The sequence below is a fragment of the Lycorma delicatula genome, chromosome 8 (genome assembly GCF_047948215.1).
Source record: "Lycorma delicatula isolate Av1 chromosome 8, ASM4794821v1, whole genome shotgun sequence".
Lineage (NCBI taxonomy): Eukaryota > Metazoa > Arthropoda > Insecta > Hemiptera > Fulgoridae > Lycorma > Lycorma delicatula.
In genome coordinates, this window is record NC_134462.1 from 95622710 (window position 1) to 95648445 (window position 25736).

Here is a 25736-nt window from a genome sequence, read left to right on the forward strand (position 1 = left end):
TTATTCTGTTTTTATTAATTTCTGTAGGTAGATCCATGTTATTTTTTCTGTACTTTTTTTTAAATTAAAAAATTACTTTGCTGTTCATTTGAAATGATTTTTAAATTAGTTAAATTAAGTTTTATAAATAATAATTTAACTAAAGTATACTATTTTTTTCTATCAACCGTTCCTTGTTGATTAACTATTAATCTTAAAGTTCATTAATCCTTGAATTTAACATAAAGAAGAGATCCAAATTTTCTGTTTTATAGCATATGTAGAAAAACAAATATAAGTAATTTATTGTAATTTTTAATTGTTGATTGAAATGTTTTTCATTCTATAAACAAAAGAAAATGAAAAAATTGAAACTATCATTTATGAAGCATGAGTTTTGGTGATGGAATTTAAGTTTACCTAAGATTTATATATATTTTTTTCTGGTCACGAATTGCTTCAACAACTATTTATTTATTTATTTTTATTATATTAATATAAATTTTAGGTGTACTATTAATAAATTTATTAAGCTTTATAAATCATATAAATATTAACTTTTAATTATTAGATAGATTGATATGTAGTCAAGCATGTTTAACTCAATATAGAACCTAGTCTATAGGAATTAAATATTCTCTCCTGCAGGAATGATTTAACCCCAGTATATTATATATTTAACCCAATATGATGTGTAGCAGCCAGATTACTTTTACTTTTGTATTAAATTCTTAAAAATATTTTTATTTATTTAAACTAATTACATTTATTATGTTATATTAAAACTAATTATTCCTTCATTTTCAATAGTTCACTTGAGAAATTGAGAAGCATGCATTTACAGTAAATCATCAATTCTGCTGTTTATTGTTTCTCAAAAACTTGTACGACAGTCAAGTATGAAAAATGTTATTGTTCATTATAAAAATATATAATAATAAATAAGAAGTTTCAAAATAATTTGTGGGACTAGTGTATATTTTCAGTAGAGAAATTGCAAAAATTCAGTTTCTTGCTAGTATTTATTTGTGTATTATATGTTTTATTATTTATTTATTTGTGTTTTTATAGTTAAAACTCGTGAAATTTTAAACGTTTGTTTCGTAACAGAATTAATAAATGTTATGGTTGGTATGATGATAACCTTCTTTGGGCAGGTGGAGCACTTCTCTTTTCCTATTCGATTTTCATTCTGTATACCTTAGCATTCATTTATGAATTTATAGAATTTTTTTCATCCTGTTGAATGAGAGAAGGTATTTTTCTAGTATGTAAATGAAAAATATCCATTCCAACTCTATGTTAGGGAGATGAAATGGGTAGGTTTAGTGATCAAAATTTTACTTGGATACTGTTTAGTTAGGTCAGACATGTTATGCTTTTATTATCGTGCAAAAAGTTTTATATTTATTAATAAAACAGATATAAAACAAAGTTTTATACTTGTTTATTATGTCTTAAGTTTGTTGTACTCTATGATTAATGACCAGATTTGCTGGATATTTTATAATTCACCATGAATAAATATCAGTGGGTGAGGCATAGATGTTTTGTATTGTAATTTTTATTGAATGGTTATTGTTGATCTTATTTAACCTAAAGCTGTGATTTAGAATTGTCAGATTTTGAAATATAAATAAAAGTATGTTAAAAATTAATAAATAAATGAAAACTCAACATTTTATGTAGAATTTCATATTATTAAATATTTTCTTATGGAAAAAAATCAGGATGTAAAAAATCTGCTTTGTATAATTTTTGTTTGGATTGATAAAAATAGTAGCAATACAAGATTTACTGAATATGCACATTAAGTAATTAGGTAAAAGTAGATTTTCTGTGTAATGTTTTTCCTAAACTTATGCAAGCCCCACAGTTAAAAAATATTGTTTTGAAACTTCTTAATTACTATGATCATGTATTTTAAATGTACAATGATTTTTTTTGAGTGACAATTATACTGAGAGTGGGAACTTTTCAGTTAAACATGCATGTATGTGTAAAGGGATCATGATGTAGTATTTAAGTGTAAATTTTGGAAAAAAGGGGTTAGAGTAAATGTTGATGTTAAATTATTATTTGCTGGACTAAAATTTTGTACAATTTATTTCATGTACATTATGAACCTTTAAAATATTGCAATTAAAGATATACTCTGGAATTATTATTTTGTTTTGGTCTGTTACTCTCAAATTGAACCAAGGAAGTAATTTATGCTTTAGACCTGAGCGAGATTGACTGTGTTTTTTTTAATTTTACTTCTCTTAAAAGTATGTTTCCATTAAAAAAAGTAACATATGCGCATGGAATAATTTGTATCAATTGCATTGCTATTTAATTACTTGAAGTGCTAATGCATGCATGTCAACTACTTTCTTTAATGATGCAAACCTTAATATAAAAACTTATCTAAAATTTAACTGAATTTTATCTTGAAAAAAATTTACCATCTTCTAGCCGAATATTAACTTCAGAAGTGCTAAGCATGAAATATACAAAGACTAACTTCTACGAAGGTTCAATTATATAAACTTGTATACAGGGAGTTTACAAAATCTTTCATAGAGTTTGCTAGAGATTTGTATTACTGACCTTTTGGATATAGAAATTGTTCAAGATTAAACTGCTATTAATGAGTTTTGTAGCAATTTTCTAACTTTAACTTATTCAGTAGTTTTGTTGGGTACACTTATCCTGAAAATTTGTAACAAGAAATAGACTGGTATATCTTGCTATGTAAATAAAATATAATTCATTGAAAAATGCTGCTCTAGGTCTCATGTTAAATGTTTTATTAGTGACTAGATGTTTTGTAATTTCAGTTGTCTTGCCTAATATTTACATCAATTCCAGTTATATAAAAGCTGTACTCTCTTTGTACATTGTGCACATTTTGTGACAAAAATGCACAATGATTTAACAGTGGTGATTGAGGTTATATTACTTTGAAATAATAGAACTATAATTGAAGCTAAATGAAAGTTACAGACACGAAATCAACTTCCTTTATTTTATTATTTTTATAAATAAAATAATGTGAGGTTTGTTTATTTCATTCAATTTGTGCATATATTAAAAACAACTTTAAAATTTAAAAATGTTATAATTAATTATCTTCAGTTGGAGATTGTATGTATGTAATTGTTGTAATTTTTCCCTGTAATGGAAATAGTTATTTAGGTTTACTAAGTTTAAACTGTGTTGGGTGATCAGTGTTACCTGTTTCTTTGAACTTTTAAAACCATGGAGATGTTAATTGATGTGTTGAACTGTGCATTTATTGAAACTTATGCTGAATACATTTACAGTGGACTTAATTGTACAAACTGTTAAATGATTAAATCATTAAATTAAAAAAGTTTTACTTTGATTCAGTATTGTTAAAATGAACTATAATTTCCCTTTACTGAAATCAAAAAATTACTTTCTTTGACTCATTGAGTGAAAAATTATTAGATGCTGTGAAAATTGTAGTTATTTTTGTTAAACGTTCTATTTTAACATCCTCACAAGTTCTCTGATTAGATGCTGTGTGTTAACTACACAGTAAATTTTCATCATGACTTGTACACTTATCCAGTACAGCGTTCTTCATTTCAATGTCTACACTGATCATATTGTATTAGAGGTAGATTACAAATGAGCTACCCATCTGCAAGCATGCAAATGTACATGTATGTGAGATAATTTTTTCTCTATAATAGTTGTAATAAGTATCCTGATCGAAGTAAATGATATAATTGTGGGTATATTGACTATTGCTTTTACACAATTTATATATTTTGATTCCAAATCTATTCCTTTTTGATGGAATAAATTGCCACCATGGAAGTTGTAGTAATCAATGGAGATTTTCTACAAAATCTATAGAACCATTTTCTCAGAAGTGCTGTGGTAGGAATCATTTTGATATGTTTTTTGTTACCCTGAAGTGAATTGAACTAAAAATTCCAAACTTAAGGAATTGTTTCTAATTCATAATTGATGAAAACTACAGTTTATATAAACTGTACTGATTACTTTCCTGACTAATTAGTTCCAGAACTTATCTATTAAAAAAAATAAATAAATAAAATTAAAAATATAAAGGACATCGACATTTTTCAGGCATCAAATTGGATTTCATTTATTGACATAAATGGAAATTGTTTCATAGAAGATTAGAGACTGAAAAAATATTCTGAGTAGGTTACAGTGGTTGCTGTAGATTTCATATTATCAATGCGTTCTGTGTTTTCAGAACCAGAGAGGATGCTCAAATCATCTTCTTACTCTGACCCCAAAACAAAATTTTGTCAACTTTCATCACTATCTTCTAACAGCAATTAAATATTGTTATCGGGAACAGCCTTCTTATAATCAAGGTGAAAAGAATTACTGCAAATTAATATTTCATTATCTATTACATCTAATCTACTATGTTACTGTCCCAAAACCTGAAAATAAATAACTAAAAGATAAAAACTAACTGATGATTATATAGAAAAAATAAACATTTTGGACAAAAGCTTTCTACAAAATGAAAATATTTACAACACAAATTTGATATAATTTGCCTACTAGTGGTATTGTATGGAAGAATGAACAAACAACAGCAAAACAAAATAATTTTGTCCATTCTCTCAAATTTACATCACTTTAATTATGAGAATGGATATAAATAATTATATATAATGATCGATAAAAATTTAACTCCTCACATATTTACATAAACAAAATTTTACTGATTAATCACGGTGGTATGACTTCATAAGAAATATACACTTGCCCGAATTTATAATAGTAAATAGTCAAAATAAAAATAAAGAAATGCTGCCTGGATACAAAGTCGTTAAATACTAAGGAATATATATACATACATCATAGAAAGTGAGTTTACTAGTTTAAATCATTAGAGTCTGATTTGTGAATTTGCTTGACTGATAAATTAGTCAAAGTCACTAAAAGAGGAATTCTGTAGTACAGTTTATCTAGTCAAAGTAACTGAAAAGGTTAATAAGTAATTATTTTGTTATATTCTTTTCAGTTTTTTTTTAAGAGATATTTTTAGTGGTAAACTTTACACAGGTTTTTTCTTTCAAAATCAGTAGAGAATTATTTGAATTTAAACTGGTTGATACAGTTAGTAATGTTTTAGGTTTAATAAAAAATTGTAAAAAAAACTTCTTTCATTTTTTACTAAACGTAATCGTTTTACTAATTGTTTTGTAAAAATTAATGAAGTTTCCAGTCTGGAGCAGTATTCTTAAGTAGTAATGTCTAGTTTACTAATGTAATGTTAATCACCATTGATGATTTATAAAAAAATAAGTTAAATTTAATGTTTCATTCTTTATTTCTCAGCTAATATTGTTATAAAATTTTGTTCTTAAAAAATAAATAAATAAAAATCTGTCGTGAGAAATTATTGATAAGTTCCAATCTTTAAAGTGTTATTTTCTGTTCGAATAGAGACTTCCTTATCTTTTTTATTGGAATGATTGTTTTTTTTTGTTAGATAGTTAACATGTGAAGGATTTAATGCATCAGGATTATTTTTAAGGTGCTCCAGAAGAAATCATTTTCTTCTGCCCTATTTCAGGCAGAAGAAAACAAATAAAGGCATTTAAGATTTGGGTGTGGTGCAGAATGATAAATGCCAGCTAGCAAGGCTGTGTAACGAATGAGGAAGTATTAAGGAGAATCATAGAGAACAAGAAAATGCTAAATATGATTGAATACAGGAAAAGGAACTGGTCAGGACATTGTATGAGAAGAATGTGTTTATTAATAGATATGGAGGTAGAAAGGCTTGGTGAGTAGAAGGAAAGGAAGAGGAAGGAAGAGATTTCAAATTATGGATGGTATTATGGAAAAGGGAAAATATGCTGAAACAAAGAGGTTAGCAAAGAATAGAATAAGGTTAAAAGCAGTGGCTGTGACAGGACCTGTCCTAATGGCAGAGCACTATGAATGAATGAATGAATTTCAGTGTATTTTTGGACTATTGTATTATAGTTTTAATAGGACATTGCATGCATGTTCTTCAAGTACTTTCTTGATTTAAGAATCATATATGTTATAGGGGGCTAGATTTTATTGTCAGATATCAAATAATGTTTTTAGGTGCTGAAAGAATGAATTTATAATTTTTTCTCTGTTACTTATTATTTCTTTTTTTATTTTTATTTCATAGTTTTGTTTTAATTTTATTTGTATTATGATTATTATTATTAAAAAAAAAATACTGTTAATGAGTTTTAATTTTCTTTTTCTTTTCTTTTTCATGCCCACAGAAGTACTTACAGGTAACCTTTTTTAAGTTTATTCTCATAATTATTTTTAAGTTTTTAACTTTTTTTTATATTTTATAATTGGTATTTTTTTTATTTTATTCTTTCTTATATTCACTTATTATTATAAAAACTAGAGCGATAGTGTGGTTGATTATTTACCTTTTTCTGGTTAATTTTTGTGGTCTTGTGTCTTGGTTTATTTATAGAATTTTCATTTCAATTTTCCCCTTATCATTTAATAATTTGATATCATTTGATCAATTTGAAAATATATTTCCTTTATTGTTCTACTTTTTTATTAACATTTAGTATAATAATTTTCAGTAATGATAATTTATATATGTATTATGAGATCCTTTCAAAAAGTAACTGAACTTTTATTATTCCGTTAGGGCTTGTCAGGAAGCTGTTGGTCCAAAGTCACCATTGAAGATAATCCCTTTTCTGTTAATATATTTGTCCAGAGCAGTTAAAAAGCTTCAGTTGTTAGAAATCTCAGTTCATATGCCTTTCTATTTTTTTCTTAATAAAGGGTCTGCAATGAAATTGAAACATTTAGTCATTACGTTGAGAATTAAACCACTCGAAGGACGTTTATTAAAATTATGAAGATTTATGATTAATAACATTGTTGAAGGTCTTTTTGGTTATAAAAGCTTTATTTTATTTGTAGGTATTGAATATAGGGGGTAATGTTATGAAGAAAGGTTTTGAGTAGGGTAATGTTATGAAAAACAATTAACATTTAAACTGTATGCATGATTTTTTATTAAATTCTTAGATAGTTGCTACAGCTCTTCAATTTTTTTTTGTATGCAAAAAAATATGTATGTACAGTAAATTTCACCTTTTATACATTGCATGTTCAGAAATTATTACTGCATGCAATATAATACAGTGAAACCTCTACAAAACATTAACCTCCAAAAAACTGAAATCTTTTCAAAACATATGCTTTCCCAAGCCCTGATATATTTTTATAGAAATTAATCTCTTCAAGACGGAAAACTCCTCAGTACAGAAACAGAAAGGAAACTTAGATTTTTTAATTTTACGTATTAATTTTGCCCCATAAGACTGAAAGGAAATTAAAAAAAAAGATTGTACATTCCCATGATTTGCAAATTATAAATCTAGTATGATAATTACTGTATTATAGTATAGTACTGTACTCTTGTTTATCTAATTATACGCAGTCACATTCTTGGCGCCAAACTTCGCATATAAACAATCATTAATAAAATTTGGTTGCGGACGACAGCTTATGTAAACAATCCATGTACACTTCTGAGAATAATTTTATTCAGTGCTTGAACACCATGGAGCAGTATAGTTTTCATTATGCCATAAAACTAAATTGTGGTAGTTTCCTCTGTTTGTTATCTGTTGAGAGTTTAAATACAGTAAATACATTTCTTTATTTTTAGTTTAATCTAACACTTTAAAAACTGTAACTTATTTTATTTTTAGTTTTGTGCTTTTTCTTCTTTTAAAATTTTGATCATAATTTATGACAGTTTAAAAAATAAAGATAAAATCAAGGAAGAATGGTTTAAAGGTGAAAGGAATGATAATCGTAGACAGCAGAATAAAAGCAAACATGAAGAAATAAATTCAATTTTATTTCAGCCTTAAGTGAATTTTATTCACACATGCAAGATCAAAAAAATCTTCCTATTTCAGGGCCTATCCTGCAACAACGGGTGAAAGAAATCGCAGATAAGTTAGGGGTTACTACATTAGCGCTTCTAATGGATGGCTAGAAAAATTTTGTGTGGGGCATTCTATTTCTTAGAATCAAATTTGAGGTGAGGCTAAAGTTGTAGACAAAGAAGTAGTTATTGACTGGAAAATAAAATTAAAGAAATAACCACAGATTACAAACCAAAAAATATCGGTAATTGTGATAAAACTGGTCTATTTTTTCAAATATGTCATTCAATTGCCACTAGAATAGTATGCAAATAAAAAATCTTGGACGATGTTTAACATAATGGAAAAATTGCTATATAATTTAATTGAAAGAATGATTAGTGAAAATAGAAATATTCTACTGTTTTTAGATAATGTGTCGTTCACTCTTGTGGAAATTATTCTAACATAAAACTTGTGTTGTTTCCTCCAAACACAACTAGTGTAACTCAAGCAATGGATTATGTGGTTATTAAAAGCATAAAAATTCATTATCAAAAACACATACTGCAGTTGCTAGTCACCAATATGGATTCATGTTCATCTGTTCAAGAACTGACGTATAAAATTATTGTTTTTGATGCACTAAGGTGGTTCTCTTCATCATACAAACAAATTACAAATAACTGTGTTAAATATGCGTTTAAAGAAGCTGGCCTCTCCATGGAAACCGATGATTATGTTCTTGATACATGTACTTTGCACATTTGTTTATTAAAGTTGAATTTCTGTTGCAAGAAAGTGGTCAAACATACCGATGTTTGACCACCATGGACCGCCATGCTGAAGACTACGTGGGTATTGATAGTAATTTGGTAACCAAAGAACGATTTCAGACTGTAGATGAACTTATTTTGTCTGAAACTAGCAAGATTAATGACAGTTCAGAAGAAGAAAGACAAGAAAAGGACACAGAAAACAAAATTAACAGTTTCAGAGAAGTATTGGGTATGGTTGGACAGCTGGAAGAATTTGTGATTTGTATTAACAGCAATGATTCGTGATAGAATATGTTAACTGCTAGAAATATTATTGAAAACGAAAGTTCCAAGAGTAAATTATTGAAACAAAACTGAACTTGATTATTTTAGAAACTGATTTTATTTTAGAATTAGTGTTAGATCATGTTATGCTTTAAGTGAAGTATATTTCTTCTAATTAAACGTAACTTTAAATAAAAAATTACTAACTTGTAAAAATAAAAAACATCCTCATTTAGAGTAACTGAAAATTTTTTGAAAATTAGTGGTTAATGTTCTCTACGAGCAGTATAATTTCCAGATTATTCCAAACCTTTATTCTTGTCTTCTTCATTTTACATTTGTATAATTCATAGCACAGGACCTCAAAATAAATTTGCTTGTTTTTTAAATACTGCAAGATGAAAACCTTTTCAAAATGGATTTCTTACGTGGTCCCGTCAGATTCCGTTTTGGGGAGGTTTTACTGTATTAAATTTTTCAAAAGTAGTTATGTTAATACCTTCAAAAATTAGCAGTTAGTTTTACCTAAGTCAATACAGGCACCATCTTGAATGTTAACATTGACAAATATATCCATTTAATTATACTTTTAAGTGAATATATATACTTTTTTATTGAAATACATTTTATAATATTGTATACACGTTTAAATTACAATTATTACAAACATTCATGTTTGTAATTGTTTAATACAATGCATGTTTGAAAAGTATGTACTACTACCTAATATGGCAACTAGAGAGACCTCAGTCATCTCTGTTCTCATGTTTGCTTGTTTGCTGAGCTCCTTCATGGATGAACTAGGAACATGGAAGAAGTAGTTCTTGTTTGTTTGGTGTATTTAAAATTTAAAAGTGATCTAAAACCCTACTGATTGTAAAAGATCTGTTACCCATTTTTTGAATGCAAGTGTGAAACAAAAAGAGTTTCATGATAGATTAATGAAGTTGACAGTGGAAATGCAGTGAATGATGAAATTGATTATACAAGTCTGCTTAATGAAGAACAATACTTTGGTGAGACATGGATTAGACAGCCATCACTTGTTAATCAATCATTTGTCCGCCTTGTAAATGAAAATATTTATGGTAATAGGCAGTTAATGATTTGATCACTTTCTTATGACTTTTGTAAATTTTCAAAAATTGTTCTTAATTAGATTGTGCTAATTAAAATATCAAGTTTGCTTGGACCGGGTACCAAAAAAATGCACTTAGAGGGACAAAAAACAAGTGAGCTCATTGTGTGATTTGATGAGGACACAGATGACCACACTTCATTCATTTGTAAGAGATGATTTATTTGTCCTAACAAATGTATCATTACCTACTTTAGCATGCAGATTAATCCGAACAGATGTTATTTATTAAAAAGTATTTTTATGTAGAAAAAAAAATCATACCTGTAAATTTGTAAATATCTAGTAATTAATATGTCCTCCTTTATTTTTAATCACTTCATTACACGATTTGGGGTTGATTCAACAAATGTGCTACATTTTTTTTTTTATATCTTCATCATGAAGTCATAGTGACATTATTGCTTTAATGAGGTCAATTTTTGTGGTACAATTCACTTTGAGAGTTATTTTTTGACTACTGCTAAAGATTTTAAATTGGGTTTAAGTCTGAGGAGTTCACTTTAATGTTTGTTCTTTGAAAAATGTTTTCATCTTTTTGGCAGTATGGCATGGCACCAAATTTGGTGCCTTGGGTGGTGGCCTTGTGGGAATTTATTTTTAAATTTTGTTACAACCCTTTCCTTCAGAATATTGATATATCCATCACTTTTCAACATATCTTCTACTATCTTTTTCCTGTTTAGCCTCCAGGAATCACCATTGGGTATTACTAAAGAGAATGATTGAGGTTGATATGCATGAGTATAAGTGAAGTGTAGTCTTGTACAGTCTCAGGTCAACCATTTCTGAGTATGTGGTTAATTGAAATCCAACCACCAAAGAATCCACAATCTAGTAATTCAAATATGTATAAAAGGAACTGCCTTTACTAGGATGTGAATGTTGGAACTCTTGACTTCAAAATCAGCTGATTTACGAAGACGTGCTCACCACTAGACCAACTCAGTGCGTTAACATACCATGTACTGGAAGTAATGAACTCTAGGTCATTCAAATGTGAAACGACCCCAAAATGTCTTTTTCTGAGGATGTTTAACTGATTGTTGAATATGAGCCGGTGATGTATTTTCATTTATGCTTTTCTAACATATGGAACCTTTTGCCCTTGAACATAAAAATGTGACCTGTTGGAAAACATAACATTTTTTCCAGTCTTTTTTTAGTCCAGTTAGCATGTGCTTTGGCCTACAAGAGTCTTTGTTTGCCCATTGCTGGAGTTAAAAGCTGCTTTTTAGCTGGCCGAAGAACTTTCTGTTCAGCTGCAAGAAGTTGGCATCTAACAGTTGTCACGTGTAAATCTGTTTCACTGGCTGCTAATTCTTTATTTAAGTGTACAGTAGATAATTTTACTTTTACTTTTTCTCACTAATAACCAATTCTGTGTTGGAATAGTTTTTCTTTTACAGCCACGTTTTCCTTCAAGATAAAAAGGAGAACCAGTTTCTTTAGATTGTTTTAAAGTGGAATTCATTGTCCCCAGTCCAACACCACACTCAGTAATGACTATTTGTCATTGTGTCATACTGGTATACTCAAAAGGAGAAACAATTTTTGAACATGAAACAAAAAACAAAAAACATGAAAATATGATTTGGTAATAAAAAATGAAGTACTTTTTGGAAAACACTATTTATAACATGAAAATTGCTAATAACAAAAGAACAACCTCACATTACACAGGAAATTTAAAAAAATGAATATGTTGAAGCAGTGTAGCTACAACGTAGAAATGAACAAAAAATTCTGTGCATTCGAATTAATTTGAAGAAATTTTTTTCTGATGAGCACCGTGATGCTAGCAGTGAAATAAGAGGCATGCAACATTGGTTGTCTTCATAGTTGGTCTTATAATGTCAAGAAGTTGTTAAGATATTGGTTTCATGTTTCATCAAGTCTTATTGCTGGTAGAAAGTACTTTGAAAAATATAGGGCGTTTGTAATGTGTAACGTATTTAGTAATTATAAAATTGATTAAAAATAGATTTTCATTATTTTTTAGTAATTTAATGGTTTTTACTTTCAGATCATATTTTGTATTTGTAAGCATTATAGCATACATTTTATATTATGTAGGTTTTCATTTTATAGAGAGTGTATTTTCATTGCATTTAATAAATATAATAGTAGTATTATTTTTCACATCACATGTGTTGCTAATGTTTAATTATCACTAAACAGAACATGTACTGCTGTACGTGTTGTAATCAAATATTAATGGTATAAGTAAAAAAAGAATACTATAATGAAAAAATTGTGAATTGTGCCTGTATTGAACAATGTGATATCCTATACCTATGGTTGTAGACATCATTTTTTTCTTTTTTAAATAACTCATTACTTAGAAGAATAATCAGATAATAAATAACTGTTATTACGCATGATTTTTAATTTTAACACAAATGTAACTAACGTAACTCATTTTACTTCAAATTGCTGTAAATTTAATATTTTACAATTACAGTTCAAATAATATATATTTTTTCTTAATTTGGAGATAAGGAATTCTGTTGTAGTCTGGGTCTTTCAGGTGGTGTGATATTTCAAATTGTGAACAGAATATTTATTTCTTCCCATTTTATTAGTTTTATCTGTCATTATTAGTATTTTGAAATTTGTAAGATATGATTAGTGTATATTTTAGTAGAGATAAAGTTTTTAAAGTAACGTATGGATAATTAATTGTATAAATATTTGGATTTGATTTAGTATTATTATTATTATTGTTGTTTAATTTATTAGATTTACTGAATGATTTTTTAGTTATACATTTTATGCTAACCTGATTAATGTGGTAACCATTATTACCAGTGTTTGTTGTTTGTATGTTGATGTCCATAAAATAAGACTGGGTTAAGAGAGATGAAAGAGGGTCTGAAATTATATTTTAACTATTCTGATCAGATTATAATGATAATTTATTATCCACATAAAGTTAGCAATAAGTATAATGTCTGTGACAGTTAAGTGATTATTTGCTGATTTGTTGACTCTAAATACATATTAAGTTGTAACAGAACATAAAAGAAAAGTATTATATTCATTGATATTTTATGCATTATATTCATCAGTTTAAATATTTTATTACAAAGGGTTATTAAATTTTTACAATTCTTTAGTCAGCCTAAATTGTATTTTTACTATTTATTTGGCTGGTATGTTACTTTTTAATGTAACTATATCTACTCAAAAGCTTTGAATCAATGACATGTTTGTAATTATTTCTTGTCATTTTCTAAAATTTAATTTTGATTTTAAAATTTTTATATATGTTGCTGCTAAGGTTTCTTTTCTCATCAAATTTTTTAGGAGTTATTCCAGTATTGTTTTTTCTTGCATACTTTCTCTACCAGTACACCACTAGCTTATCAGAGTTTCATAGTGTTTTATGAAGTAAAATGAAGCTACATCTTTCCTTAAGTAATGAGTAGTTATTAGTTGAGAAAGCATCTATTGAAGTTGCGCACATCTTAACTGTTACTTATCTACAATCAAAGCAGTCGCCCATCTGCATAAGTCCTAAAATGATAATGCTAATATAAAAACATCACAGTGTTTATACTGAAGTAAATAACACATTGTGTTTCTGTGTGAATTTTTCAGTGTTTAAACATGAATCTAGTGTTAACATTGAATTTAGTTAACATAATAAGCATCAAGGTAACACAAAAATAAAACTAATATTAACAATTATTTACAGCCATAACTTTAATATTTTGTGGTACATAACATTCATTATGTAAAATTTTATCAGTTGTCTACCTCAAAAGTAAAGTAAAATTTTCTATTACTAATATCTGGAAATCTTTATTGATGAAATAGAAAAGTTAAGTTCAGTCATTTTTTTTAAATTTCACTATTTGGAGTATGTATCTTGGAGATACATGATACATATAGAACATGATTTAGTCAGCTTTTCAAACCATTTAATAGAAATGGAAAATAACAGTGTAAAATATGATGACATGTCTGTAAATCTTTCACTTTTCAGCTAATGGTGGTGGTAATATCTAGATAAATAAGTCTGAAATTTTACTCAATTTTCAATAAAAAAAAACATTGGTTTTCAGTGAGAAAATATTCACTTTGGCCCAGTTCTTATTTAGTTACGTGAACATCAATACATACATACATATATATGTGTGTGTATATATATATATATATATATATATATATATATATATATATATATATATATATATACACATTAGTTTTGCCAATCTGATTAACAAATATCATATTCTGTTGGTGCATTCATCTATCCTTTTATATTTATGATTCTTTTCTCAATTCATTTATCTAAACTGTCTATAAACTGTCTTTATCTAAATTTGCCAGTTTATGTAAACTGGCAAATTACACAATTTATAATTTAGTTACAAAACTAAATGTCCATATCTGTTCAACCAAAATGTAAGCTATAAAACAGTAGTTATTATTCTGGTTTAATTTCAGAACTAGGTTGTAGTTGTAATATTATTCAAGGGCCTTGCAATAGTGCAGATTATAAATTAAAAAATTATACTTTTCATTTTAATGTTGTTAAGATTGTACCTTTTATTGTTTGTTCTAAAATCATTTGTTTATTATTGTTATTTGAAATGAATTTAAGTATGGTTTTAGTATTGTGTCATTTTACTTATTTGTGTGCTAATTATTCAATTTATTTTTTAATTTAAAAGAGTTTTGTTAAAATTCAATTTATGAGATACATGTAGTAGTCTTACATAGATACGTATCTCCATTATATGTAATTATTAAAAAAAATTATATTTAATGCAGTCTGTCTAATTTTGATTTCTTCTTTTTAATTAATATATTATATTAATCAATTGATTATAGCCAATGAGAATGCCACCACCTGTTACAAAAGTGATGACAGCAACGTCTGGGATGGGAACTGTTACAGCGAGCAATTTAAGGCCAACGATGGTCGGTGGAGGTGTTGCAGCAAGAATAACAACCCCTATTCGGCCGCCGGCTGGTGGAACCGCTATAATTAAAACGCCTACCGGTACACTAGCTGCCCAACTGAAACCTGGTCAGACATTAACTAAGGCCACTTTACCCACACGACCTTCCTCTCTATCTACAACTGCCATTGTTACGTCTGCATCACCAATTAATAAGACTCATACATCTTCCTTCCTTCTAAAAGCTGTCACTGCCAGTAAAGAAAAAGAAAAGAAATCTTATTCGTCTGCTGGTTATACGTAAGTATTATAGTAATGAAAAGTTTTTATTGTACTAATTTTAACCCCTTTCTAATAAATAAGCTTAATTCTTGCAGAACTCTGTTTGCTTGAGGAAATTTATAAAAAGGTGATATTAAAATAAAATAATTATTATAATTTATATTCTTATCAGATTTAATAAGTAACTATTATCTTTTGCACCAAAAATAAAAACTAGTGTTTGCTTGAGGGGTTAATTAGAAATAAAAAATTCCAGAATTTTATCACGTTAAAAGCAGAATGTTATCTATAAAAAAAAAAGCAAAAAAGATAGCACAATTTTAAATTAGTGTATTGATATAAAAGATAGTAAAAACTAGAATTATTCATGATGACCGTCATAGTAGTTAGTGTGTACTGATACTAAAACTATACAAGTAAAAAATCCCTTAATGAAGTGTAATCCAGAAGATATTGTGAACTCTACAGATGATTCTAAAATTTTTTGGAACATTGAAATTTTTTAACTGGAAAAGTTAGAATGACACGTTCAAATGCAATAAAATGCACACTAATCTATATTGAAATCTTGAAAAATGCATAAGAGAATATGCATTTAAACAATCAGTAAATATATATTATTTCTGAAAATTATGCAGTCAATAAAGGAAATTGTGACACCATATTCAAGCTGATATTTAAACCTAGTTCAATATTGATAGGGATTTTTTTTGTGGGAAGACCTTGACAGCAAATAATATAAAAACGAATATCTCAGCCTATTACAGACTAAACTGTATTCAGTTATTAACTTATTAACCCTACTGTGTTAATTAAGTTAGAAGAATAACTTTGAATTCCTTAATGAGGTGCTGTAGGGTGCTGAAAATAATATTAAATACAGTCACATACTTATCACTTTAAAGTAATCCCCTTTGGAGCTCAGATACAACCCAGCATTTGTGCTATAAAGGGAATGTATCCTGATAAGTGTTTTAGGTCAAGCACTACAAATAGTTCCACTCAGTTGTGTCAATCTTCTTGCCTTTAACTTGATTTTCAATTTGGGAAAGGGAAAGAAGTCATACAGAGCCAAGTCGGGTGAATACGGTGGATGAGAAACAGCTGCCATGTTATTTTTTGCCAAAAACTGTTGCATAATGTGCAAGGCTGCATAATGTGCAGCCTTGAAATGTTGCGTTGAAGAGCTTGACATTACTGTGCCATTTCTTCTCTGTCTTCTCATATGCCTAGGACATTATGCATAGGATAGCACAATAGAATTCTCCATTAATTGTTTGATCAGGAGGTATGATGTCCTTGTAGATAATCCAATCAATGTCAAAGAAACAATTCAACAAGAATTTGTTGTTGAATTTCACTTTATGGGTTTTTCCACCTGTGATGTTCTTAGAAAGGAAATTGGGGGCAGTTCATTGCAGATATTTGTGATGTTGTTTTTGTTTCATCACTCGCAGTTGAGGGACAAATTTTTCAGTAATCCATCTCACTTTAATTTCTTATGTCAAAATCTGCTGACATATATCATCACAGTACAATCCCACAATGGTTATTGATGTCCCCAATGGTCATTCTACAAACTTTCACGTCACATTCCAACTGACAGTGATATTTTCTGATATAATGCTGGCAGTTATTAATCTGGAACATTCATCATCAACAGATATTTGAGCTTAAACTTTATTAAACATTATTTTTCGTAAAAAAAAAAAAAAGCTAATGATGTAGTTTAAAAACTTAATTAATTTCTAAAAGATGAAATATGTAGAATGATGGGTGCAAATAGTAAATTGGTGTATTTTTTCAAAATTCATGTAAAAGTGGCATTAGTTACTGATTAATTAGTTAAAAAAAAAAAAACGGTATTATTTTAAGATAAATGATGAGATTTTGATGACCTTGAATCAATTATTAGCATCTTTAATGACTGTTATTTATGATCAGAAAAAATAAACAATAACATTCTTGGATTTTATTAGCACATTTTTAACTGATGGGTAAAGTAAATTGAAAGGAAAGTATATACTAATAGTGAAATTTTGAAGTTTAAGTTTAAATGCTATGAATAATATAATAAGTCATCATTTGGGTAGGATGATTTTCTAAAATTTAATAAAAAGTTGTTTATTTTTTTGTTTGTTTAGGGTCTCACCTAATTATTGCTGTAATTTTAAATGATGTGTTTCTAGAAAGCTTGAAAATATTGTTGTTAGCCTATTTTCAAAAAATATAGAAAAGTAATTTCCTAACAATTCCTGGCCCACATTTCTTTTATCTTTCTTCTTCAATTAGATTGAAAAGATACTGCTACATAGGATGTAAATTTTGTTTTGAATCACTGTTATATATAAATAATTTAATGATTTTCAGTATGGCTTTATTCCCAGCAAATGTTCAATGTTTGTGCTAAGATTTTTTGAAACTACCACCAAAATAAATTTCTTAAGTTTTAATAAAAATACAAATTAAAAAAAATCAGACTTAAATAAATCCTGAAGATTCTGATGTACACACTAAAATTGTTTGACTGCAGTTTTTAAAATAATCAAAATTCAGACATTTTTTTCCCAATATTTAGTAAAGAATTAACCTTTGCATTGAAAAAAAAAAAAAAAAAATATGAATATTTTTCATTTTATAACAAATTAACACTATGTAAAACACTGATCTCTATATAACTGGATAGAGTATCCCACATATTGGAATTGGTAAAGTTTGAAGCATAAACTAGTTCCACCGAATGAGTGGCTAGAACTAAATAAAATGAAATGGCGCATGTGCAGGTAAGTGTAAGAGTAAGGCTAAAATCACATTTTAAACTAATGCAGTAGAAGTGTTCTGATTTTGTATTTTGAACACTGATCTCTAACTAACTATATATCTGATAATTTTCTACAACTGCGTAAATTTCTGCTTGTGTTACAAAAATGACCATTCTTTGGTTATTCAACTAGAGTAAAATAAACATCCCTACCATCACGATTATAGTTGTGCAAACATACAGTGGTTTTATTTAGTTCCCAGCCACTCATTCTGCAGTGCTGGAGTATGCTTCAGTATTGGACGCTTAATTGTATATTACCCCATAAGGAATTTTATTTAAAAAATGTAAAACATTTAAACATCTTCATCCCTGTATTCAGTGAATAAGTTTCATGAGTTAACGTATAAATTCTAATTTAATTTGTAAGTTGATAATTTTTCTTTACAATGAGCCAGCTATTTTGCTATTTTATAAACGATAACTATTTTATATTAGTTTTTAATATATGTGTGACTTCATGTATATATAAATTTGTAACTTAATATATATATTTATTTACATTCAAAATGTAATACTTGATAATCAAAATCTATAATTCTGATTAGTAATATTGTTAATATACTTAATGCTATTGTTTTGTACAATAGTTTGTAACATTTTTAGGGGAGATGATGATATCAATGACGTTGCTGCAATGGGAGGTGTCAACCTTGCAGAAGAAACACAACGGATATTGGGTTCAACCGAATTTGTTGGTACACAAATTAGATCATGTAAAGATGATTTATATTTACATTCTGCACCCCTTGTACAGAAAATTAGTCAAATAGGTTAGTTGTATTTATTTTTATCAGCTTTTATGTGTTCATATCTATACTTGGCATTATTTATTGCATTTTTATTTATTCTTAATTAATGAAATATTGTAATCGTCATTTTTTCCTTGAGATCTGTAGAAAATTATGGGTTTTTTTTTTTTTTTTTCTCTCGGCACCCCTGATTCAATTTCAAACAAGTTATATGTTATTTCACAAACGTTTTTACTCACAACAGCTTGAAAATTAGTAAATTTATTTTTTTCAGTATAATATTTATTATATTATTAACAAATATATGAAGGTTGGATGGAATTTTATTCACAGTTTGATTAACAAACTTCTACCAACAATAAAGTGAGATTGTGAATTTATTAAATACATTCACTTTTTGGAACATAGTCTGAACATTTTTTCGTACTTAATTTAACTTTATTATGTATAGTAAAGGAAGTTTGTACTTTATTTTTATAAATGTACATTGTTAGTTTTTAAAGTAAAGTAATCAGTCATGAACATAAACATTGTAATTGGTTTTTAATCTTATTTGTGTTTATTAGTCTCTTCATTTATAATTTCTTCCTTCAATTTTTAGTAAAGGCTAATGAAATGTTTCTTTTTGTAATATCTTATTTGTATTTGAGAGTATTAAGAAACATTTTTCTACGTATAAGAGTAAAATACAGCTCAGTATTAGAGAAATAGTATTCTTTCAGCCCTTAGCTGTCTTCATTCTTGGTTTTTATTATTAAGAAAAATATAGAAGTTTATTATTAAGTTGATATATTTTAAATATGTATAGATTATATTATTGTGCATTAAAGTTTATTTTTAATTGTTATTTATTGAATAATAATTATATTAATAAAAAAATTCATTTAGATACAGGTGACTTCCAAATTATTTTAATTGCTAAAAAAATATTGTGTTAAATATTGTAAATATTGTATAATTGTGTTGAATATTATTTATTGAGAACATTTTTAATGCGAAATCTGTTGTCTTAATTGTTAGTTGTCATACTGTTTTGTTCAGCAGTTTTTCCTGCTTAATGTAGTTAAATTTCTTACTAAACCTACCTTGTCTTTTCTTTTCATTTTATTTTTATATTTTTATTACTTTTGTGATTGATATTAAATTTTAAGTTTATTAAATATTAATTTTTTTTATCCACATTTTAATTTTATTTTTACTAATGTTTTTTTGTTATAGCTTCTCGCCATGGCCTTGAAGAACCCCCTGCTGATGTGGCAGCTTTAGTTTCCCATGCCACTCAAGAAAGGTTAAAAACACTTGTAGAAAAATTGGCTGTGATAGCAGAACATAGAATAGATCTTAATAAGGTATTATAGTTATATTAAATTCTAGGGTACTTTTCAAGAAGATGCTTGCAGCCAATCTGTAGTTAAGTCAGTTGTAGTGGAAGTTAGTTAGTTGTTAGGTGACACCACTCAAAGGAAAAAAATAAATAAATTAAAATTATAATCCAACTTTATATAATAAATAAATATAATTTAATCAAACTTAACCTACACTCACTTCGATTGCTAGTCAAGGTTAGCGAGCACAAGCATAGGATAAGTTTGTTTTGATTATATTTATACTTTTAGATTTATTTATTATATAAATTTATTATACAGTGCACTTTCAATTTACGCGGGTGTTACGTTCTGGAAAATTTCTGCGTATAATGAAATTGCATAAATTGAGACTCACATGTAATGCAGAAATACAGATTAAGGTTCTTGTTAAGTTATACAATAAATGATATATGTAAATTACTCTGTGCTCAAAAAATACTGTATGTTATTTTACTATTTTTATTATTACAGTATCATTATATTATTTTAATGATATTACAGTACAATGTATGTATTTAAAGAGAAAAAAAAATGTACTGTTTATTTATTTTCTTCTTTTAGTGGCGCCATCTAACAACTGACCTATCGACAGATTGGCTGCGGACATCTTGAAAAGTACCAGTTCTAGCAGTACAGTAATATTTTTATTTAAAATTCTCCCCCCTCTGTGTATATATGTACGCACACGTGCATGTGCAGAATATGCATTTAGTATTATGAACTATTTTGGGACTTGTTTACAAGTTTCATAGCTTGTAAACTATCATGAAAATAGTTTACAGTAATTTATGAGATATTAAAAGTTTAATTTTTTTTTTTTTTTGTTATGTACATGTGTATTTTTATTTTTTGTTTGGCAGGCAGACCCTCAGTATGAGGTTAGCCAAGATGTTAGAGGGCAACTTAAGTTCCTAGAAGAATTAGATAGAGTTGAAAGAAAACGACATGAGGAGCAGGAGAGAGAACTACTGTTGCGAGCAGCAAAGAGTAGATCGAAGTCTGAAGATCCAGAACAAGCTAAATTAAAGGCTAAAGCCAAAGAGGTATGATTTTAATATAAATTAATTAAATCTATATTTAATTAATGCTTAAATTCAGAAGTGTGAAGGTTTCAGAAACTGAATAAGAATGCTTATGAAAGTGTTGGGGAAGCTATTTTTTATACTTCACAGCTGTTTACGACAGGTAAGACATTGTTCCATGTAGAGTTAGCAGGGCTCATTTCTACTAGTGTTACGTATAGTGTATGTTAAAGTGTGTGTGTAGATGCAGATTTTTGGCTCTAATGAAGATGAATGTGTAGGTGAAATGGTGTTATATATTATTATTCCCATAATTAATGTTGGAAGAATTATTGTTTGTGATAAAGAAAGGAGTTGGAGGGAGAGATGGGCCATCTGTTGTCAGAAATGAAGTGTATAGAATTAAAGAAAAACTTTTATTAATAATTGTTTAACAATGCTCAGAGAAATCATAGAATGGCTATGATCATGGCTATCAGAAACTATGTTCATTGGATGCTGGAAAAGCTAACATATAACTGCCCAAAATATCAAGCTGTGTTGCAGAAAAATTGCTGCAATTTGATTATTTAATGAGAATATTTGGGTTGTCCAACCTTCACATAAAGTTACTATCACTTGTTGAAAGAAGATTAATAGCAAAATCTTGTGATAATGATGACTTTAATGATAATGATAATGATGACTTATCTTGTGATAATCTCATCACTTTAAAAAAACGGAATTTTTTTAGGAAAAATAGTTCAGCATCTTGATAGTACAGGACTGTGTTGTTAGAAGAGTGGATCTTGCTTGGTCTATTAATAATGAGATCTATGTCAGTAGAGCTTAGTCTTTTGAATCAGACAAGTCAGGGTGAGGGACCAGTTTGAGAACTGCTCCACAGAAGTGTCTGTTTTCCATGTTAGGGGCAGTGTCTGCTCTCTTTCTTAAAAGCGACTGTAGTCAGTGTTTGTCCCACATTAGAGGTGGTGATGTTTAGGTGAAAAGCAATGGAATACCGTAGTCTAATGATTATCCGAGTATTAGCATCATGGCACAACATTCTGTTAAATAACATCTCATTCAGGTCTTTGGGGAAAAAGGAACATGAAAAGTTATGACGGTCAGCTGCTAGAAAGCAATTGGAAAGAAGTACTAAGCAGATAAAAATAAGCTTATGGAATGAAAAAACACTTAAGTTATAAAACACGGTTTTATAACTCAAAAATGAAGGAAGGCATTTATTGAGAAACAGTTTTTACCATAGTTTTTCTTGTAAATATTTACATAACTTATATATCACATGTCCGTCTTCCTATTTAAAAAAAAAAGTTTGATATAATATGGCAAATAAAAATTTCAAAAGCACCATAAAGTAGTAAATTTATAACTACATAGATCTGCACTTGTTTCAACCTCCTAGTATCCCTCAGTTTTGAAATTAAAGTAATTTCCATACGTCATTTAACCCTGTATATATATTTCCTAAGAAAATCAAACTATTTTCTAACTACTATTTTTGTTCTTTAACCTTTAGTTGAATTCACCTTTAGATCACTGCCTTACTATTATGGCAGTGAAAGCTATTATTTCAGTCCCACGGTGTTTTGCTGTAATAGTACGTTTATGTATTGCTATTAACTGCTGTTGTGTAAAATAGACTCAGTTTATTTATTAATATAGGAGAGTAGTATCATTAGATTGTAAAGTGTTACTCATAGACCTAATTTCTGTAACAATTGCCAAAAGAAACAGCTGTTTGGAACTTTCCTTTACTGTAGCCTGTTCCTCTCCCCACACTGCCATCATTCTGATTTCAACCGTGTCGTTCAATGTTGTTCAGTTTACTCTTACATTTCGCAATTTTTTTTTAAAAACATAGTATTTACAATATGTTTTCTTTCCTTAACACTTATAGCGCTATTCCTGTCATTTGATGAGACAGGTCAACTACTGAGAAATGCGGATCACGTCATTTGATGGACTTTGTATTTTCACGTTATTAAATGTAATATCATGTCAAAAGACGGAGTCTGTTTAGTTGTAATACATACTGTGTAGTTTTTAGTATGTAAATTCACTGTTAGATTGCATTTTTGTATTATGGATTTTCTCTTTATAGTTTCATTTTGAGTCGTGACTGAGATTGATGTTATCGTGTTTGTTTATTTTTTGTGAATTAGTGAGTTACCATTTTGTTTATGTTATGATATAAAAGTTACAATGGCTAATAGTGCTTATGATTATACAATTGATGCTTTTTATGATCTTTAAAGTGAAGATGAAGAAGATATTCCTTTTGATGATGTGGGTTTTGTAAATGAAGACGGCACTAATAGTACAGGTAAGAAAAGTAAATAACCTAAATTAATTTTGTTTTTCAGGTTGTTGTTAATAAATTTTTCTTTTACATATGAGTTCCTTTTAATTTGGATTATTTTGTTTCTATTTCAGTTTTTGTAAATAACATGAAAAAGCTTAGGCCCTCTTGTAGGAAAAAGGCAAAACATATAAAAGAATAACCAATATCTGTTTTACTTGTTTTGTAACTTTTCTGTTTAGTAACATGTCAAACTACTGTAGTAATAAATAACCTACATTTATAAATGAATAGCCTGCATTTATTTGCACTTGCCTACATCTATTTACTTATATTTTTTCAAGTTATGTTTTAGTAAGACAATTTGTAACTAACAAACAAATTATAAGCCATTCATATGAATTGTTTTGTTTTCATTCATAAAAATATTATTGTCTTATTTTTACATATTATTCCCAGAAAAATACTATGTCTCTCATTCATAAAGTATTATTGTCTTATGTTTATTTTTTTATTTTTTTCACAGATTCTGAATAAAGTGAAGTTGATCAGAACAGGACACAAGTTGTTGGAAGTGATGATGGTTGGCCAACTGTGGATAAGATATGCGATATTGATATTTTTTATGGTGATTATGGAAAATGGCTGATGTTCCTGAGTTGGACAGTGAGAGTTCGGTTTTGGAATTTTTTCATATTATAATTGGTAATGATTTGCTTCATTTTTTGAAGCAACAAACTAACTTCTGTGCGCAGCAGTAACGAAGGCAGTTAAAAGTTGCAGAAAAATTATCACCTGGCTGTAGGATGAATAGGTGGAAGACAGTCACTGTAGCTGAAATAAATAAATTTCTATCTGTATATTTCACATGTCCATCGATAGAAAGCCACAGATATTTGACCACTGGTCCAAAAATCCTGTGCTATCATGTAATTATTGCCCTAATCTTTTGAGTAGAAACAAATTTTGATTGATTATGGGTAATTTTCACATAATTCACAAAGCAATAATAGTACTTTTGTGTCTGAAGGTGAGCCGGACCATGATCCTTTACATAAAGTATGTTCATTACTTGATGCCTTATAGAAAAAATTTCAAAAACTTACCTTCCCAGAGAAAATATAACCATAGATGAAGGGATATGTAAATTTTGCGGTAGGCTATACTTTAAACAGTACATACCCAAAAACCCAGCAAATGTAGCATCAAACTGTTTATGTTATCAGAGTCTACTAGTGGTTATATCTGGGATTTTAATGTGTACAGTAGACAAAGTAATACTATAGTTGATTTGATTAAAAATCTGCCTGGCTCTTTGGCAAATAATGGACGCACTTTATACACAGATAGATTTTACACTAGTCCAGCATTAGCTATAGAGCTAGAAAAGCTAAAAACTGGTTTAGTGAGCACAACATAAAAAAAAACTGAAAAGGCGTACCACTTGCTGTAAAACAAAACACTAGACTGCAGCGTGGACAAGTGTTTCATAGGAAAGACAACATTCTTTCATTATGCTGGAAAGATAAGCGTAATGTGTTCATGATTTCTGTGAGACATAAGGCTGATATGTTTACATACAAAGACAGGTTTGGAAGGGAAGTAACCAAACGTGCTTGTGTAATTGCTTATAATAAAAATAAGTTTGTGGGCGATTTATCTGACTAGAGGATGTCAGATGGGGCTTATGAACATAGGTCCATCAAGTGGTGGTGGAAACTGGCTTTCCATATGATTCTAATATCTTTAGTCAATTCTTATATTTTGTATAACCATGTGACTAAGAAAAAACATAGTACAACCAGTTCATAATGAATTTGTGCTTGGAACTTGGTGTGTCCGAAGAAGAACCAAGCCAACCAAGCACATCTGGAACTCTGTTGAGTAGACTTGCTACAGGAAAACACTTTTTATAAACAAAATTCCTGTACCTCCAGGAAAAAAAGATGTCAAAGAATATGCAGTCTGCTCTGAAAAAAAGACAAAAGAATGTGGGAAGGCAACCAGAAAAGACATCATATCATTGCTGTGAATGTAAAGTGGCAGTATGCAAAGAGCTTTGTTTCAAACTGTTTAATTAAACAAAATTATCTATAATTTTATTTTTGTTTTCCAAACCAAATTAGTATATTTTATGATAGTGTAGTTTTAAAATAAATAAACATTAGTTTCTGTGACAGTGAAAGTGTAAAGAAATTGAGCTGCATGCC

At 28.3% G+C, this 25736-nt stretch overlaps 1 protein-coding gene across 2 annotated transcripts in view; it reads left to right on the top strand.

Moving 5' to 3' along the window:
• LOC142329210 (transcription initiation factor TFIID subunit 4-like) overlaps nt 1-25736 on the top strand; it is a 101419-nt gene that overhangs the window by 38972 nt on the left and 36711 nt on the right. For both annotated transcript variants that reach the window (XM_075373612.1, XM_075373610.1), the window contains exons 7-10: nt 14910-15280; nt 18690-18856; nt 20054-20184; nt 21063-21245. In XM_075373612.1, coding sequence (XP_075229727.1) covers nt 14910-15280; nt 18690-18856; nt 20054-20184; nt 21063-21245 — 852 coding nt within the window. The remainder of the gene's footprint in view (nt 1-14909; nt 15281-18689; nt 18857-20053; nt 20185-21062; nt 21246-25736) is intronic.